Genomic DNA, 21,448 nt, shown 5'->3' on the forward strand with positions numbered 1-21,448 from the left:
AGATTCAAGATCGGTTTATATGGCAGCTATATCGAAAAATGGACCGTTTTGAACCATACTTAGCGCAGTTGTTGGAAGTGCTACCAAAACACCACGTGCAAAATTTCATTACAATCGGACAAAAATTGCTCCCTCTAGAGGCTCAAGAAGTCAAGACTCAAGATCGGTTAATATGGCAAAACATAGACCGATTTGGCCCATTTGCAGTCCCAACCGACCTAAACCAATAAAAAGTATTTGTGCAAAATTTCAAGCGGCTAGCTTTAATCCTTCGAAAGTTAGCGTGCTTGCGACAGACAGACGGACGGACATGGCTAGATCGACTTGAAGTGACATGACGATTAAGAATATATATTTTGATGTGTTACAAACATAATGACGAAATAAAGATACCCCCATCCTATGGTGGAGGGTTTTACATCACTATTGAAATATGGAATAGCACCGCTTGCAAAATTTTCCTACGACCATTCTCACATCATAACAATCGATTTAGATATTACTGTCATTATATATGCATCGCCTAATTTTGATGTATAAGGCCGAAGTAGCTACATCGCCCTTCTGAACAACTCCACCACAGTCCAAAATTGGTTCAAATATATATAAAGCGACCATATATCACCCAATTTAAACTTATTTTAAACTTAAGTTTAAGATAGTAACCTATGTTTCGCTCTCAATTTATAATGGTTCATGTATTATCTATCGATATCCATCAAAAACCAAAAAAGGTCGCCTACAGGGGGAAGGGAAATGGTCATTGAAATCTGAAACAAATGTGACCTGTACTCTGAGAGAACTTGGCAAGCTGAGAGAAGGCAGACACGGCCACTGCTCCATTGGAGGCCATTTATGCAGGACATAGTCTGAGGAGAGTCTTCGACTACCTGTCACCGACACTGATTCTAGAGAGGTTTTTTGGGGTTGATTTTTCCCCAACGTAGAAGTGGGAGGCGGATGCTGTAAGGGCCCTGAACGAGTTCTTGGCTCATGACGTTGTGCTGGCCTGGGTTACTGGATACATCACTGTTCTGGGAAATGAGAAGGCGGATGAGTATGAAAGGGGGGGATCCTCCACGACAGGCAGATTTGTGCAGGTCTTGCCAACGTGCCTTTTGTTGCACTTCTGAACATAGAAGAGGAGATGGCCAGTGAGGGGCGGTGTTCAGGTGGGAGTCTGTGGATGTCTGTTGGATTGCCATGACACTCTGACCAGCTGTTGACCGGAGGAGGAGAAGTGTGTTGTTGGTCCTTGATAAGTGGTCACTAAGTACTAATATTATAGGAGTCATAACCGGACATTGTGCGATAGACCATATAGTCGCGCGAGTCCCTCATAACGACTACTATCGAACAACTGCTCTGTTCAGGCCCTGTTTACAGCGGAATAGGCTTTCTATACTAGGTAGACGGTTCTTCACCGATCTCGGCGAACTTGCTGATGTGTCTCCTTAGATACGTGGATATGACGGTTTAATTCGGCAAGGTATGCGATGAAATCTTTGGCAGGACGTGATGCATGCCCTTAAGTGGAGTTCTAGTGCTTGGCGCTGATGAGGATGAGACGATCGACGACCTGCACTGCTCATGCCAAGGTCTACAGGGACGTAGGCTTTTTAATTTTAGGTAGGCGGTTTTTCTCTGATCTAGGCAAACTTGCTGATGTGTCTCTTCAGATGCATGGATAAGACTGGTTAGTTTTGACGAGGGATGCGATGAAATCTTCAACAAGCTGTCTTGTATGCGCAAACGCAGAGCACCAATGCTGATTACGACTACACTTTGATAAACCCACGAATGTGGCTTGTGTGTAGTGGAAAGTGTTTCCAAGCCTATCGGTATACATTTGGTGTTGATTCAACTAGGACTGTACAAAGTGATTAAACTAATTTCAATCGCATTATTTCTTCAGAGTATAACCTCCTGCTCGTATCATTATGCATTCCATAATTTTTCCATTTAAATTATGCAAGCCCAAGTCAAATTATCTCAAAGCCTTAACAACTTTTAATAATTGACCATATTGAGAGCTATTGAGAAATCACTAGAAATGCATAAATAATTTATCTTCACTTAAAACATAATTTTGTATTCCAATTCAATGGAAATCTCAATGATTGCCTTTAATTGAATTGAGTCGAGCGAATCTTTGCGAAGATGCCATAAATCAATTTCGCTAATTAGCAAAGTTATCAATTGAATCCTTTAGCATCGAGGTAAATAATTCACATTCATTTAATATCTTCTTGTGTTCTTCAGGAGATTTTTAAATTATTCCTTGAACGCAATTTATGGATTTAAAAGTTGAAAGCAATGCATTATTACAATGATAGAAATGTCCATGAGGTACAGGCTATGATTGCCTAACATTCATCAAATTCGGCAACTATTTTGTTTAAATGTCTGCTCAAAGTTAGTTTAGCATTAAATGATTTGTGAAATTGCTAAGGCATTATAATGCTGCTGTTCAAAATCAAATTTTAAAATTTTCCCGACAACATTTACTACCAATAATGGCGATGAATGCAAAGCCGATTATTGTCTTAATATTGCCTCCCCCCCTTCCAGTTACACCACCAATAATCCATTATTGGAGCCCTTACACACATCGTTTACCCTTAACATGATAAGTCCCATGTAAAGCAAGATTTTTTTTTCGTAAGTAAATCACAAAATCTAGCCTAAAGTAATTTATCATTGAGAAAATGCAAGTGTCAATATCAAACGCTACGTTGAAAGTTTCTTACATAGGAAGTCGGTCGTCGTCAGGGTTATGGGGTGGACACAGTACTTTTAAGAAAGAAATGATAATATCCAATACAATGGAATATTTGATTGAATTTCAACAAAATTAAGTTTTTAGATAAAATTTCACTTAAATTTAGATTGGAGAAAAAATTTCATTTTAGTTTTTAGATAAAACTTGCCGAACCGCGTCCGCTCCGCTGCGTTTTCTTTAACTCTCTAATATCTTTTTAGGGTGGGGACACTTCGCCCTGAATGCGGGTATCGAATTCGTCCCCTTGTAGCCTATGACGCTGAATGCGTTCGAATCCTGGCGAGAACATCGGACAAGGCGACATTTGCGAGGTACAATGCCATACATGGTGATTTAAAAAATTTTCCCCAAAGAGGTGTCGCACTCCGTAATACCTTTCATTTGAGTCCCACATAGCCATAGTCGGATAATATGCCCATTTGGGGGTATTTGGGGGTGGCCAACCTCCTATTACTTGGACCTAATATTTTATGCCATATTTGAAATCTACTGCCTTATACATTTCATTTGAGTCCCATATTGAACCATATGCGCACTGGGTATTTGGACCCAAATTTTAATACCATATTCCTATTCTACTCTACAATACCTTTCATATGGTACCTATATTGTCCCGATCGTTCCACTTTTGATTTTGGCATAAAGGGGAGGGTCCGTCCCCCTTCCGATAGCGAAAAATTATATAGCCTATGCTTTCTTCCAGATCAACCTACACAATATGCGAAAATTTCCAGAACATCGGTTATGCCGTTTTTCACTCTTTAGGGAACAATCAAACCGAGTCCCATATATACTCGATTGGCTAATGTGCCAATTCAGGGGCGGCCCCACAGGTACTTGGACCCAACTTTAATTATTTGATTTTTTTTAGATAAAATTTCAATTAAGTTTTGACTTTAGATAAAATGTCATTATTTTTATAATTTCAGTGAAATTTCATCTAAAGACTAAATTTGAATAAAATTGTTTTTTAATACTTAATTAAGTGAGATTTTACCTAAAGACAAAATTCCAGTAAAATTTTATTTAAAGACCATATTTCAGTAAAATTTTATCTTAAGATTAAAATTTTATGTTTACGTGGTTTTTGGCTCGAGATCATATTCAATGATTTATATTCAAAGAATAGCATAGCAAAGAAATTATAAAAGTTGGACAAGAGCGTGTTAGCATTAAAAACACTTTGACTGGCTTGGTGGATCATGATTTCTAATATGCCATGTATTTTCATCAAGACCTTTGTCAAATTGATTACGGTGCCCTACATAGCCAAAGAATATTGAAAACCGTGTAGAGCATGGGGCTCAATAAGTCCTCTAACTCTCTCTCTAGAATCAAGAGAGAAGAAAGCCCTACTTCCACTATTCCGATACAAACTAATCATCAATGCTAAGAGCAACACATAAACATCGTCATATACTTTTTGTTGTGCCCTTCAACTTTCGTTAAATGTCACTGCAGATGCTTTTTGTGCTTAGACAGACCGCATTGACCTACAGCGCAGCGACCAACCGGTTCGTTTGATTTCTCATTTCGTGATTTTTCGAACATCTTCTAGCTCGAGAGGATATTCAATGCTGAACATAGCATAGCAAAAAACTTATAAAAGATGAGCAATAGTGTGTTAATATTCAAAACACTTTTACTGGTTTGGTGGATCATGATTTCTGATACGCCATGTATGTTAATTTTTTTCACCTAACCAACACGCAGGCAATTGGAAAAGTTAAGGGTTGGAGGGGGAAAGAGGGAGTAGTGCTTATTGATATTCGTCTTAATTTCTGAATGTCTATGTCTGTGGGAAAGACATTAGCCGGAAGTCGATTCCACATAGGAATGGTTAGGGCGAAAAATGAATTTTCTCGATAATGCATGGTTCGGTCGACTGGCCAATCAATTACAAACGGGTGTGAGTTCCTGGCAAGTGTTGTATACCTGGTGAACATCCTAACGTCAGGGATAAGAAGACAAATATCCCTGGAACACACGCCATGCAAATAACGATAGAGCAATACAACTCAACCCACATTCGCCGACGATGTTCAAGAGAAGCAATGGATTTGGATATAATACTGTCCCCAATCAACACCATCGCTCTCTGTTGAACCCGTTTAAGTAGCTCAAAGGATGATTTTGAAGCTCCTTCCCATATATGAGAGTTATATTCTATCCTCGGCCTGATGTAGGTAGGATAGATATTGAGAAGATCAAAAGAGATGAAATATTTCTTGCACCGCTTAAGAAATCCCAAACACTTGAATGCTTCGTTCGACACTTCGAATATGTGTTTTGACCAACGGACATCACATTGTATCTTCATGCTCAGAACATCAAGAGCATCTGACTGTTCAATATCTATACCGTCGCTAGATATCGACGATTGAAGTGGGTCAGTGAACCGCTTGTGAGACAGAAACACACTGCGTCTTCTGTGCGTTAAACTCTACTCTGTTCATTCTACGCCATTCGGAAATGACCAACAAATCCTCGGAGAGCGTCTCAGCCATAATGAGCCTGCTGTCCACAATTTCTTGAGGACTGGGCCTATGGTCGAATGAATATAAATGACACAGACTGCTGTCATTGGCAAATGAGTAGACTGGATTCGAAGTCTGACCCAATAGAACGTCAATGAAAATAAGAAAAAGGGAAGGGGAATGGACAGAGCCTTGTGGCACACCTGCGGTCAATGTATACTCATCTGATGTGAACCCATCAACAACAACTCGTATAGTGCGATCTCTGAGAAAGCTCGATATTAATCCAACGCAGTTATTACCGACTCCAAAAGCGACAAGCTTTGATAAAAGTGCACCGTGTCAGACCTTATCAAATGCCTTGGAGATATCCAGAGCCACGAACTTACTCTCACCAAACTGGTGGATAGAGCGACTAGGTCGTTTCGACAAAAATGCCATTAGGTCCCCCGTAGAGCGATTTCTGAGATACCCATTATGTCTGTTGCTAAGAAGGCCATTGGACTCTTAGTATTTCACAAGATGATGGTTAACCATAACCGCAGGGTTGTTCGCCCCACCTTTTTTGGGGATGGGCTGAACGTTCGCAACCTTCCAACGCGCCGGGAAAACTTCCGCACGGTAAGCAAGGTTGCGTAGTGGACGAGCAAGCGTCGAAGAACACTTACAAAGGACCAGTGTTGATATACCGTCCGGGCCCGGAGATTTATTAACGTCGATTTGCAAGGACCCAAGAGTTGGGATTGCCTATGGGTTGTCCTTTACTTTTTCTATGAATGACCAAAAGCTCTTGCTTCCCCTCGTAAAGAAGCTTTTCGTGTCTAAGTACTCTGGCACACTAAGTTCTTGCCTGTTTGCGCAGCATTTCGGTATTGGCATATTTGTTCAGACGCTAAGTCCTAAATGCACCCTATTTTGATCTGACAGCATCTCTGCATGCCCGGTTACACCAAATTTTATCTTTTGATTTAGCCGATAAATTCTTAGTCGGAATGACGATCTCAAAATTTCCAATTAAAATGCTGGAAAAATTCTTTGAGCTCAGCCCAACGTGCTCTTTCGTATACAAAAATTGACCGCTTTGGGGCTGGGGAAGAGGCGGTGCGAAAAGCAGAATACGAAAAGACGCTGAAATGGTGCAATGATCGGAATTACCAAGAGGCGCAAGGACATTAACTTCATACTTCTCAGGGTGCGAAGTTGGGAATAGGTCAAGAGTGTTATGTTGGTGCCCTTCGACACATGAAATGTGTGTCGGTTCATTCACAAGTTGCATCAGGCCATTCTTCGCAGCGAAAAGCTCGGCGTATTGACCCTCCGGAGTCGGATGTCTCGAATGGGAAACCCAAGAGGAGTTTATATATAGTAGTCCAAACTCGGAAAGGTAGGTTTCCTTAAGCGGCTTTGACTCCCTTTCTGACTCAATTACTAAAATCTTAGGGGATTTTCCGGACAGTGAAATCGTTGTTGATGGCGATTTCTCTGTCCGGAAATTCCCCTAAGATTGTAGTAATTGAGTTAGAAAGGGAGTCAAAGCCCCTTAAGGAAACCTCCCTTTACGAGTTTGGACTTCTATATATAAACCCGATGTAAAGTACGTTTGTTAAAATCCTAAATTTAACCCAAATGGAATTTAATTTCGGATCTTGTGAGTCAAAGTGTTGCTGCCTATGGAACACTATATCATTACGTACATATAGCATAAGGCCTCTGTGGGGAATAAAAAGAGATAGAGTGTGATACTCTAGAATGTGAAAATCCTGTCTATCAGAATCCTCATCCACCTTGGTTTCACATAAATCGAGGACATCAGGTCGATGATAATGAACATGGGAATATACCGCGAAAAAGTTCGAACGTAACCCTCGTATGTTGGAAAAATATATTCTAAACTCACCAAACATTGTGTCAATCAGAAATATTAAACATTATCAGTGTGTACAGTGTAATTCAAACCTGCTTTCTTATTGCAGTGAATACCCCTACTGTTACGCAAACAGACAAATTTATTTTTAGATAAAATTTCATTGAAATGTTGTCTTTGCCTACATAAAATTTTATTGAAATTTTGTCTTTAGATAAAATTTTATTGAAATTTTGTCTTTAGATAAAATTTTATACAAATTTTGTCTTTAGATAAAATTTCATTGATTGTCTTTAGATAAAATTTCATTGAAATTTTGTCTTTAGATAAAATTTCATTGAAATTTTGTCTTTAGATAAAATTTCATTGAAATTTTGTCTTTAGATAAAATTTCATTGAAATTTTGTCTTTAGATAAAATTCCATTGAAATTGTGTCTTTAGATAAAATTCCATTGAAATTGTGTCTTTAGATAAAATTTCATTAAAATTTTGTCTTTGTCTACATAAAATTTTATTGAAATTTTGTCTTTAGATAAAATTTTATTGAAAATTTGTCTTTAGATGACATTTCATTGAAATTTTCTCTTTAGATAAAATTTCATTGAAATTTTGTCTTTAGATAAAATATCATTGCAATTTTTTCTTAGGTACAATTTCAATTGAATTATTCTTTTAAAATTATTTTATTTTGCATTATGTCTCAGAGCACTGTTCTTCTTCATGACTGTCGCAGTCATGAAAAATTAACACCGTGTTGTCATGTAGCGGTTGATGGCATTTTTGTTTTTTCTGGTTTATTGTCATTGCTTTGCTGCGTCCCCAACCCCCACGTGAACGGAAAGTGTTTGCCATTGTATCAGGTGAGAACGAGTAAGTAATCGATTCACGGGGTTGGGCTTACTTCAAGTAGCCAATAACTGGGATGACTTATAATCCCCATTTGAAATTGCCGTGAAGCCGGTATCGCAGACATTTTATTTTTGGGCGTCGTTGTAGTCATCGGCGTCATCATTATCATGGCGTTGTGACAATTTCTCGATAAGTCAATAAACAATAACATTGCGTGGTGCTTTGATTTATGGATTTATTTAACTTTTCGAACAGATACTAATTTTATACATTCTAGGTAAACATTTTGCTTTTGTAGACAGCGACGCCGGGAGAGGTCGCCAGTGACCAGCACCAAAAACATTTCTTAAGGGGTTCCTAATTATGTTGTCAAGTACTTTAAGAATAGTTGTGATTTTCAAGTGCCAAGCGAAGTTGTGGCGGCAAAGTGTGAAATGAAATGTGTCCCCAAATATCGAATACTGTTTTTGGTTATCACTTCAATTACATTTTGTAGCTATTGGTTAATTGTGCTCTTTGAAGTAAATTATTGAAGTATTTAGCTAGTTGGAAATTTTTGGGTTTATGATGCGTGCATTTACTTTAGCTTACCGAGGACGAAGATCTCCAAGCTTGCGTTTCCGATTTACGGAAGATGAATGTCATTGATGTGCAAAGAGTGTTGCGTCAGATACCAGATACTCGTGATCACAGGTACGGTCACAAGTTAAATCAGATGTTGTGTATTGGACAATGTTACAACGTAAATGAAAAAAAAACTCATTTTTAGTATGTATTATAGAAAGTTATGTGTAATAAATCAAAACAATCCATTTACCACATTTGCCCATGAACACTCCACTGCGGAACATTGGCGAAACTTCTTTCAAATCAATGAGCGCTGTTCGTTTCAAGTTTAAGCTCAATAATAAGGGATCTCGGTTTTTATTGCGGAGTCCGAATAGAATGATACCATTTAGAGGCGAAGTTTTACAATGTTCAGCAACATTGGAGAACATGCTTACCTCTTCGCCAAGGTGTCCAATGTGGTACATGAACTTCAATATCAACATATATAAAAAACTTTTTTTTTGGGCGAGTAATAATAGCGGTGCACCACTAACCTTACGTAAGTTATGTTTGGTTGAAACCTCAGCAACAAGTGCTAGCTTATGGACAAACGCTCTTCCCTCGAAACGCTCTGTATTTTAACGTTGATGAACGATAACATTCATCAGAAGAAATCAAATATCAACAAAAACAAGTAGAAAGGCGTTAACGAATTTTTGATACCCACCACCTCGGGTATATATGTAAACTACCTTTCATTAAAATCCGGTGAAAATTGCATACCTTATGTCTCATAGCAGTTATATCGAAATATGTTCCGATTTGGACCAAATACTACTAAGTACAGTAGCTATATCTAAAAATAAACCAATGTGAGCCATATACGACACGGATGTTGAAAAGTCTAACTTAAGTCAATCTGCCAAATTTCAGTGAAATCGGATTATGAAACGCGTCTTTTATGGGTCCAAGACTTTTCGAGATATCGGTCTACATGGCAGCTATATCCAAATCTGGACCGATTTGGGCCAAGTTGCAGCAAAATGTCGAAGAGCCTAACACAAAGTACTGTCCCAAATTTCGGCGAAATCGGACAATAAATGTGCCTTTTATGGGCCCAAAACCTTAAATCGAGTGATCGATCTATATGACAGCTATATTCAAATCTGGACCGATTTGTGCGATATTGCAGAGGAATGTCAAGGGGCTTTACTTAACTCACTGTCGCAAATTTCGGCGACATTGGACAATAAATGCGCCTTTTATGGGCCCAAAACATTTAATCGAGAAATCGGTCTATATGGCAGCTATACCCAAATCTGAACCGGTCAGGGTCAAATTAAAGAAAGATGTCAAAGGTTATAAGACAACTCACTGTCCCAAATTTCAGCAAAATCGAATAATATATGTTGCTTCTTCTATAGGCATCAGACCCTAAATTGGGCCTCAGACCCTATGGCAGCTATAACCAAATCTGGACCGATCTAGACCAAATTAACGAAGGACGTTGTAGGGCCTTACATAACTCACTGTCCTAATTTTCAGCAAAATCAGATAATAAATGTGGCTTTTATGGGCCAAAGACCCTAAATCAGAGGATTGGTCTATATGGCAGCTATAACCAAATCTGAACCAATCTGAGCCAAATTGAAGGAAGTTGTCGAAGGGCCTAACACAACTCATTGTCCCAAATTTTGGCAAGATTGAAAAATAAATGCGCATTTTATGGGCCCAAGACCCTAAATCGAGAGATCGGTCTATATGGCAGCTATATCGAAATCTGAACCGATCTAGGCCAAATTGAAGAATTATGTCGACTGGCCTAACACAACTCAAAGTCTCTAATTTTAGCAAAATCGAATAATAAATATGTGGATTTTATGGGCCCAAGACCTTAAATCTGCGGATCGGTCTATATGGGGCCGTAACAAGATGTAGTCTGATATAGCCCATCTTCGAACATAACCTGCTTATGGACAAAAAAAAAAAAAAAAAAGAATCTGTGCAAAGTTTCAGCTCAATATCTCTATTTTTAAAGACTGTAACGTGATTTCAATCGACAGTCAGAGGGACATGGCTAGATCGTCTTAGATTTTCACGCTGATCAAGAATATACATAGTTTACTAGCCGAAATGGGCCCGCTCCACTGTGCCTTCTTTAACTCTCTAATATATTTTTAGGGTGGAGACACTTCGCCCTGAATGCGGATATCGAATTCATGCGATTGTAGCGGCGTTCGAATCCTGGCGAGAACATCGGACAAAGCGGTGTTTATCCCCTCTTAATGTTGGCGACACTTGCGAGGTACAATGCCATGCATGGTCATTGAAAAAATTTTCCACAAAGAGGTGTCGCGACGTCGTTCGGACTGAGCTATAAAAAGAAGGTCCCTTATCATTGAGTTTAAACTTGAATCAGAAAGCACTCATTGATGTGTGAGAATTTATACCTTCTCGGTTCCTGGTGGTAATGTTCTTCCTTAGGGTAATGTTCTCATTTGGGGAGGGATGCCACCTATCAGACATTTCGACTGAAATATGGATATCAAATTCGTGCTGCACATCCAAATCCCTCTAATTTGAGCCCCATATTGTCATGGGCGGTAAATATGAACCGTTTGGAGGGTGTTTTGGGGCTGGGGCGGACACCGGCACTTTGCACTGAAAATATATATCGAATTCGTTTTTTATTCCCAACGGATATGACATTCAATTTAGGGGGTGCTTTAGGGCGTACCCCAAAATATTTGGCTCCAAAATTGGATATCAAATTCGTTTTCTACTCTCAAATACCTTTCATTTGAGTCGCCTATTATCGTAATGGGTCAAACAACCCCTTGGTCGTATCTTTAGGAGGAAAAGTGCCACCTAGACGTGAAAGCAAATTTTAATGTCATATTCGTAATCTACTTCATAATACCTTTCATTTGAGTCTCATATAGCCATGGTCGGCTAATATGCCCATTTGAGGGTATTTGGAGGTGGGCGACCTCCCATTATTTGGACGTAATGTTGTATGCCATATTTGTAATCTACTGCCTAATACTTTTCATTTGAGTCCCATATTGACATGATTTTAATGAATGAATTTAAGAAAAATAGAGCCCATTCATGACATATGACTAATTTCGAATTAAAAATCTTCCAGGTGTTCACATAAATTTCCCTTATTGGCAGAACAGAATATAAAAGTATCCATAATTATAACCTACCACAATGAATCTCTGACGACCCTGTTAACTACAATATTCTCAATTTATCGGAGAACTCCGCTGGAATACCTACAGGAGATTATTATAATTGACGACTACAGCGATGGTGGTAAGTGTCCAGCAAAATATGTTCAATTAAATCATCATTTTAGAGTTAGTAAAAAAAACATCACAAGGATGCGTTAAAGATTTACTATTTCCATAGAAAAATGTCTACTCTAAATCTTCTGATCTCTTTGACACTGGCAGGCAATTGAAGTGGAACTTTGTATTTGAAATTCCATGAATTATTCTTTTATGCACTTTTTTTTGCTCGTACTTTCGTTGCAGGTTTCACATTTAAATCGCTTAGCGAACTCATGTGTCCACCATTCAATAACCACACCCTGCTGAGGATGCAACGCAATCACCAGCGCTGGGGTCTAATCAAATCTCGCAACATGGGCGCCCTAATGGCGCGAGGCAACTATTTGATGTTTATGGACAGTCACTGTGAAGTGAATCGACAATGGCTGGAATCTCTATTGCACGCCATGCTGTCCTCTGCCAATGCCAGAGTGGCAGTCAGTCCACTGCTGGACAACATCGATGTGGTAACGGGCGAGTATAAAACTACCGAGGCATCCATAAAAGGTGGTTTTGATTGGAATTTACATTTCCATTGGATTGCGAGAGATAACAATTTAAATCCTTTTACAACTTTTAGGTGAGTGCCTTAGTGGCGCGAGTTGGCTGGTGTTGGTGTTGGTCTCTTTTTTGCGCTCAATCACTACCACTGCTCGTTCGAACTCAATTCAGCCAAAGGACTTAGTTTTTTCCATCTCAATGCCTTTGCTTAGAAATGCTCATAGATATTTGTAGCCACGTTCATAATTCAAATATTTGGCTCGTGGCTGGCTGCCGTCGCAGCCCTAGCCCTCTACCATGGAGTGGAATGTCAACTGAGGGCCAACTATGGCATTGAAAATACTTAAAGATATTGATTCGAGGAGCAGAAGAAAATCAAATAAGATGCTTGAATCTTTGTATAAAACCAACAATTCTTCCTTCTTTGAACTAAGTATTCTTGCTCTTTGGTAGAGGGCACCGCAAATTCGATCTAGCCCAAAGTCAAAGTTTGGCAAATTTTTACAACGTTGATTTTTTTCGTTTTGACACTTTTTCGTTGTTTTTTTTTTTTCATACTGTTTTGGCCTACCATTTCAGATCTCCTACGTTCGCTGGCGGCGTATTTCTGATTTCACGAAATTGGTTTTTTAAATTGAAAGCTTTTAACACTCGTCTGGAGGTTGGTAAATGTTTTGTAAACAAACCGAACTTTGAACATGAGCATATAAGTGTGCGTGAGTGTGTATGTGTTTAAGAGAGTTTATGCGGGTGCTTTGTTTTTTCTGCCAACTGTACTGATGAGGACTTGTCTATAACACAGTAGCAGCCAAAGGATTGCAATAAAAGATCACTTGAAGATGAAGAGATATTTTGTTATGTATATAAAGATAGTGTATTGCATCAAACTGAAATCAAAGAAAAACCAAAACAAGTAAAAAGACGTTAAGTTCGACCGGGTCGAACTTTGGATACCGACCACATAGAGTATATATGTAAACCACCTTTCGTCAAAATCCGGTGCAAAAGGCATACCTTATGCCCCATAACAGCTACATCGCAATATGTTCCGCTTTGGACCAAATACTAATAAGTACAAGTCATTGTTCAAAATATTGGTCTTTTTAGTAACTATATCTAAAAATACACGGATCTGAACCATATACGACACGGATGTAGAAAATACTAATATAAGTCACTGTGTAAAATTTCAGTGAAATCGGATTATAAATGCACCTTTTATGGAACCAAGTCTTTAAATCGAGATATTGGTCTATATGGAAGCTATATCCAAATCTGGACCCATTTGGGCCAAGTTGAAGAAAAATGTCGAAAAGCCAAACACAACACACTGTCTCAAATTTTAGCAAAATCGGACAATGAATGCCCCTTTTAGGGGCCCAAAACCTTGAATCGAGAGATCGGTCTATATGGCAGCTATATTGAAATCTGGGCCGATCTGAGGCAAATTGAAGAAGAATATCGACTGACCTAATACTACTCGCTGTCCCAAATTTTCGGCAACATCGGACAATAAATGGGCCTTTTATGGGAGCATGATCTTAAATCGGGAGATCGGTCCATATGGCAGCTATATCCAAATCTGGACCGAGCTGAACCATATTGAAAAAAGGATATCGAGGGGCCCAACACAACTCTCTATCTCAAATTTCATCGGTGCATATGGCAGCTATATCCAAATCTGAACCGATCTGGGCAAAATTAAAGAGGGATAGCGAAGGGCCTAGCGCAACTTATTGTCCCAAACTTCAGCAAAATTGGATAATAAATGTGACTTTTATGGGTCAAAGACCCTAAATCGGCGAATCGGACTATGTGTGGGCTATATCAAGATATTTTCCGATATAGCCCATCTTCGAACTTAACCGGCTTATGAACAAAAAAAAAGAATCTGTACGAAGTTTGAGCTCAATCAATCTCAATCTATCTGTCGAAAGCACGCGTCGCCTGAAATTTTGCACATATACCTTATATTGGTGTAGGTCGTTTGGGATTGTAAATGGGCCAAATCGGTCCAAGGTTTGATATAGCTGCCACATAAACCCGTCTTGGGTCTTGACTTCTTGAGCCTCTAGAGGGCGCAATTTTTATCCGATTTGACTGAAATTTTGCACGTTGTGTTTTGTTATGCAATAACTGTGCACATTATGGTTGAAATCGGTCCATGTTTTGACACAGCTGCTATATAAACCGATCTTTGATCTTGACTTTTTGAGCCGATAGACCGCGAAATTCTTTTCTAATTAAGAAGAAATTTTGTCCAACGTTTTCTCTCATGATCCTCAATATACGTGTCTAATATGGTCTGAATCGATGAGCTGGAGCTGTATCAATGGCTTGATACAGCTCCCATATAAACCGATCTCCCGATTTAGCTTCTTGATCCCCTACAAGGCGCAATTCTTATCCTGATGAACTGAGATATTACACAATGACTTCTACAATGTTCAGCATTCTTTATGGTCCGAATCGGCCTATAACTTGATATAAAGAGATACCGCGCATAGAACTCGACAAATGCGAACCATGGTGGAGGATATATAATATTCGGCCCGGCCGAACTTAGCACGCTCTTACCTATTATTGTACTTGTTAAAATACTGTCCGTCCGTCACTCTACAGCCTTAAAAAATTGAGATATTGAGCTGATATTTGATACAGATACGTCTTTTTGATGCACGCTCTTTGAGTTCTTGAACGGGCCAAATCGGACCATATTTGGATATAGCTGCTATGTAGACCGATCTGGCGTAATGCCCATAAATGCTTTATTTTTCATCCGATTTCGCTGAAATTTTAAACAGTGAGTAATTTTAGGCTTTCCGTCATATAGACTGATCTGCCGATAAAGTGTCTGAAGTCCATAAAAAGCTTTATTTTATTAACCGATTTCGCTAAATTTTGATACAATGGGTTATTTTCAGCCTACCGACATCTGATCAAAATATGGTTCAGATCGGACTATATTTCGATATAGCTGCTATATAGACCGATCTCCCGATTAAGGGTCTGAAGCCCATAAAAGCTTCGTTTATTATCCGATTTCGTTGAAATATGCAACAGTGTGTAACTTTATGCCTTCGGACATCTCGCCTTAATATGGATCAAATTGGGCTATATTTAGATATAGCTGCTATATAGACCGATCTGCCGATAAAGGGTCTGATGCCCATAAAAGCTTTATTTTTTTTACCGATTTCGCTAAAATTTGATGCAGAGGGTAGTTTTAGGTCTCCCGACATCCGTTCCAAATATGGTTCAGATCGAACTATATTTAGATATAGCTGCAAAACAGACCGATCTCCCGATAAAGGGTATGAAGCCCACAAAAGCTTTATTTATTACCCGATTTCGCTGAAATTTGAAACTGTGGGTAGTTTTACTTTAGCTTCCCAACATCCGACTCAAATATGGTTCAGATCGGACTGTGTTTAGATAGCTGTCATATAGACCGATATGCCGGTTAAGGGTCTGAAGCTCATAAAAGCTTAATTTATTATCCGATTTTGTTGAAATTTGAAATACAAAATTCAACAGTGACTTCTATTTATTATACCACTCAATGTCCTTGCATAAGTTATCCAATTTTTACCGCATTATGACGAAAGGGGGTTTACATATGTACCTCAGGTGGTGGATATCCAAAATTCGGCCCGGCCGAACTTAATGCGTTTTTACTTGTTTTCATTATATTATTTCAATTATGGTTCCTTTCCAAACGCACTGTCCTTGTTCATTTTCATTTGAAAATAACAAAAAGTTGGAGGTAACAGCAATGAATGTATGCACATATTTTGATACTTTTGCATTCCATGCTTTGGCATTTTTTCTAAGTTTAACAGTGGTTTTTTTTTCTCGTAGCCATATTTTTTTGAAGTCAGTTTGGTTTTTGGCAACTTTTTTTTTTTTTTTGTTACCGATTGCGTTTTGGTTAGGCAGCAAAAGTTTATGTGAATTCATGTCAGTGTTGACGGCGTCCCTAAAAAAAGTTTTTATGGGCAGGTGTGGAGCATTGAGGATAAGAGTGCAGCAGTTGCCTAGGTGCTTAGTAGGGATCGTGGGTGGGAGGTACTCACATTTTAGGCCGTTCGCCAGAAGGAGGTCTTGAGTATTGAATTGGTTGAGTTTGATGGAATTTGTGTTTACACTGCACTTTAACTTCAGTTCCGAGTACTTTTTGGTTTTCGTTTTGAAATATCTTGTGCGACCGAAACTCTGCAAGAAATTCAGCTTGGTAAACTTAATTTAAAAAGCCAATTCAAGTACTTTTTTTCTAGTGGGCGCGGGGGAGCTGTAAATGAATGATTGAATTGATGTTTTTGTGACGGAATTTTGTGCGGGTGTGTGTGTGTGTGTTCATTTGCTTGTTTGTCAAATATTTATCTGATCATAGTTTCTTGGTCTAGTTTTACTCCTCTATTAATTTTTGTTTCATTTTCATAATTTTGCTTTTGTTGTTTTTATTTTTATGGCTACTTCAGTTTTGGGGTGGTGAGTCCTTGGAGTTCTCTCTGAAACTTTGGATGTGCGGTGGAGAAATTCTCATAGACCCCTGCAGCAGAGTGGGTCATATATTTCGCAAGGAACACATTTTCAAATTTCCCGATGATGATGGCCAGCAAATATATTTAAGGTAAGATGAACCAGTAAGGAAAGGTAGAAGTCGGGCAGAGCCTACTATATAATACCCTACACCTACCGTACAATTATAAATTCAGACAATATATAAAAATATATGTATATGAGAGCTATATCTAAATCTGAACCGACTTTCAAACAGATCGTTTGAAAATTGTTGTTACTGCGGCCATATAAGTGCAAATCCGGAGATAAATATGTAGGGGTGCTACGTCCAAATTGGTACCGATTTTTATGAACGCAAACAGTAACAAAGCTGTCCGTGCCAAATTTTGTGCAAATCGGGCGATACGTATATATATGGGAGCTATATCAAAATCTGAACCGATTTTGATAAAATCTCGCATATATGTTAAGATCAATAGCAAAACAATCCATGCCAAGTTTTATGCAGATCGGCTGAAAATTGTAGCTACTACGGTCATTTAAGTGCAATTCGGGCGATACATATATATGGGAGCTATATCTAAATCTGAACCGATTATAATGAAATTTCACAGATATGTAAAAACTCAGGAATAAGACAGTCCATATCAAATTTTGTGCAGATTGGCTGGAAATTGTAGCTACAACGGTCTTTAAAATGCAAATCGGGCGATACATATATATGGGAGCTATATCTAACACTGGACCGGTTTTGATAAAGTTTTGCAGATATGTTAGGATCAGTAACAAAACAATCCATGCCAAATTTTGTGCAGATAAGTTGAAAATTGTAGCTTCTACGGCCTTTTAAGTGCAAATCGAGCGATACATATATAGGGGAGCTATATCTAAAACTGAACCGATTTTTACCAAAAACAATAGAGTCCGTCCTTGGGACAAAAAAATGATATGTGCAAAATTTCGTGATGATTGGACAACAAATACGACCTGCCCTTTGATTACAAGAATACATGGACTCACAGACGGATTGACGGACATCAGAAAATGATTCTGAGTCGATCGGCGTACTTATCTATGGGTCAAGCTCTTCTCCTTCTTAGCGTTGCCAACAAATGCACAAACTTATAATACCCACAATGGTGCTGAAGGGTATAACAAGGAAAAGTGTGCTAAGTTCGGCCGGGCCGAATCTTATATACCCTCCTCCATGAATCGCATTTGTCGAGCTGTCTTCCCGTTATCTCTTTTTAGGCAAATAAAGGGTAAAAGAAAACAATTCCTATGTTATTGTGACAATATCAAGTTATTGTTAATTTCGGACCATAAGTGAATTGAATATTGGAGACCATAGTAGACGTCATTGTGTAAAATTTTAGCCAAATCTAATAAGAATTACGCCCTTTAGGGGCTGAAGAAGTAAAATAGGGAGATCGGTTTATAGGGGAGCTGTATTAGGCTTTAAACTGATTCAGACCATATTCGACACGTACGTTAAAGGTTATGGGAGAAGCCGTTGTACAAAATTTCAGCCAAATCGAACAATAATTGTGCACTTTAGAGGCTCAAGAAGTCAAGACCCCGGATCGGTTTATATGGCAGCTATATCAGGTTATGGACTGATTCCAACCATATTTGGCACAGTTGTTGAAAGTCGAAACAAATCACCTCATGCAAAATTTCAGCTAAATTGGATAATAAATGCGCCCTCTAGTGGCTCAAGAAGTCAAGATCCCAGATCGGTTTATAAGGCAGCTATATTTGGACATAGCGACTACATATATCATTCATCGTCGTCTTTCAGAGCCGAGTGGTGTTTCGTTATGACTTCTAACAGCTGCGATTCTTATTGCCTTATAACTCGATAATTAATACTGAAACTTTGCACAGATTCTTTTTTTGTCCATAAGCAGGTTAAGTTCGAAGATGGGCTAAGTCGGACTACATCTTTATAAAGCCCCCATATAGACCGATCCGCCGATTTAGGGCCTTAGGCCAATAAAAGCCTCATTTATTATCCGATTTTGCTGAAATTTTGGACAGTGAGATGTGAAAGGCACTTCGACATCCTTCGTCAATTAAGCTCAGATCGGATCAGATTTGGATATAGCTGCCATATAGACCGATCCTCCGATTTAGGGTCTTAGGCCCATAAAAGCCACATTTATTATCCGATTATTCTGAAATTTGGGACAGTGTGTTATGTTAGGCCCTTTGACATCCTTCGTCAATTTGGCCCAGATCGGTTCAGATTTGGATATAGCTGCCATATAGACCGATCCTCCGATTTTGGGTCTTAGGCCCATAAAAGCCACATTTGTTATCCGATTTTGCTGAAATTTGGGACAGTGAGTTGTGTTAGGCCCTTTGACATCCTTCGTCAATATGGCTCAGATCGTTTCAGATTTGGAGTTAGCTGCCATATAGACCGATCTCTCGGTTTCAGGTTTTGGGGCCATAAAAACCTCATTTATTGTCCGATGTCGCTGAAATTTGGGACAGTGAGTTGTGTTAGGTCCTTCGACATCCTTCGTCAATTTCGCCCAGATCGGTTCAGATTTGGGTATAGCTGCCATATAGACCGATCCTCCGATTTAGGGTCTTAGGCCCATAAAAGCCACATTTATTATCCGATTTTGCTGAAATTTGGGACAGTGAGTTGTGTTAGGCCCTTTGACATCCTTCGTCAATATGGTTCAGATCTTTTCAGATTTGGATGTAGCTGCCATATAGACCGATCTCTCGGTTTTAGGTTTTGGGGCCATAAAAGGCACATTTATTTTCCGATGTCGCTGAAATTTGAGGCAGTGAGTTTAGTTAGGCCTTCGATGTTCTTCTCTCGATTTAAGGTTTTGGGCCCATAAAAGGATTTATTGCCCGATTTCGCTGAAATTTGGTACAGTGCTTTGTGTTAGGCTCTTCGAATTTTTTCTGCAACTTGGCCCAAATCGGTTCAGATTTGGATATAGCTGCCTTGTAGACCAATATCTCGATTAAGGGCTTAGCCCCATAAAAGGCGCATTTATAATCCGATTTCACTGAAATTTGACACAGTGACTTATGTTAGGCTTTTCGACGTCCGTGTCGGATATGGTTCAGATCGGTTTATTTTTAGATATAGCTACTGTACTTATTAGTATTTGGTCTAAATAGAAACATATTTCGATATAACTGCTATAGGGTATGCAATTTTCACCGGATTTTGATGAAACGGATACCCAAGGTGTTGGGTATCCAACACCTTTTTACTTGTTTTCTCATCACAAGTTTGCCATAAAATAAACAAATCATTTATTTATTTCAATTATTTTTAGAAACTCCAGAGTGATTGCCGAGACCTGGTTAGACCACTACAAGCATAATTTTTACAATAGAAAACCCGCAGCACGTTATGTTCCGCTTAACATTTCCCGCTCAGAGATAAGGGACTTCAAAGAATCTTTGGACTGTCATACCTTCGATTGGTATTTGGATAATGTGTTTCCTGAGCTAAGGTAATGAAATTTAAAGACTTCTCAAATGCTTTGTAACAATTAACTAAAATTAATTTAGACTATCGAACAACATATCAGCCTATGGGACCCTCTCAAGTACGTCAACTTCACCCGAACTATGTCTACACCATGATCTCAATGAATTGTACGACGATGATACACCTTTGGTTGCGGTTTCCTGTTTTGTCACAAATGTTACGAAATGGTTTCTGCTGAAATCATCCTTGCAACTTAAATCCGACAAAGGACTGTGTTTGACGTTTAAAGGAGATCAAAGTCTAACAATGGCCAAATGTTTGGGGAGGTATAAACAGAAATGGCTACGATTTGGTTTACAACTGAAACATTTAATGACTGGACTGTGTCTGGAGATTACAATTGACTTCAAGTTCACCATGAATCGATGCCGAATGGAGGCTCCTACTCAACATTTTAGATTTTTTCGAGAAGTAGAACGATTTTAATGATATTGGGTTGGTGACAGCAAGGTTAGAACTAAGTAATATTAAGGAAATTAAAGCTATTATCAAACAATTGTAAATTGTAATTTTCTGGCGAAACTAACATTTTCTCCGATAGAAATATGAATAGACAAGTAAGTACCATATAGAGTCGCTCAAAGCTGACTTCCGACACACTTTACCTCAGTGGATTAAAGCCACACGTAGTTTTAAAGAGTTCAGTGCGTTATAATTGTTCGGTATATGTACAAGTAAACACAAAAGTGCAAATAGGCAATGCGTATATTAGACTGTCCCACCCTTTAAAAGAGAAATTTAAAAATATTTTCTAAGGGATCTATTTGCTACAAGCAAATCATATTCTAATGTAAAAAAGGACATATCTTCTTATATATAAAACCTAGTAAGGAAAGACAAAAGTCGGGCGATGCCGACTATATAATACCCTACAACTACCCTATAAGTATCAATTGGGAGCTCTATCTAAATCTATGATTTGGACCAACTTGCTTGGATATTATGGTCGTCGTCTAGGAAAGCATTTGGAAAATTTTGGGAAGGTTGGTCAATAAATGCGCTTGCTGTATGTAGCTCCAAAAGCGAAAAGCGGG

At 38.7% G+C, this 21,448-nt stretch overlaps 1 protein-coding gene across 1 annotated transcript; it reads left to right on the forward strand.

The window, feature by feature from the left end:
* Window positions 1–2,329: 2,329 nt before the first annotated feature.
* LOC106092920 (putative polypeptide N-acetylgalactosaminyltransferase 13) lies at window positions 2,330–20,840 on the forward strand. Its single transcript, XM_059363670.1, has 10 exons — window positions 2,330–2,349; window positions 2,572–2,640; window positions 8,470–8,494; window positions 8,560–8,666; window positions 11,671–11,843; window positions 12,065–12,440; window positions 12,941–13,022; window positions 16,843–16,994; window positions 20,197–20,376; window positions 20,435–20,840. The coding sequence occupies exons 1-10, from the start codon at window positions 2,330–2,332 to the stop codon at window positions 20,838–20,840; spliced, it is 1,590 nt and encodes a 529-aa protein (XP_059219653.1).
* Window positions 20,841–21,448: the final 608 nt, after the last annotated feature.

This window comes from Stomoxys calcitrans, chromosome 2 (assembly GCF_963082655.1).
Source record: "Stomoxys calcitrans chromosome 2, idStoCalc2.1, whole genome shotgun sequence".
Classification (NCBI taxonomy): Eukaryota; Metazoa; Arthropoda; class Insecta; order Diptera; family Muscidae; genus Stomoxys; species Stomoxys calcitrans.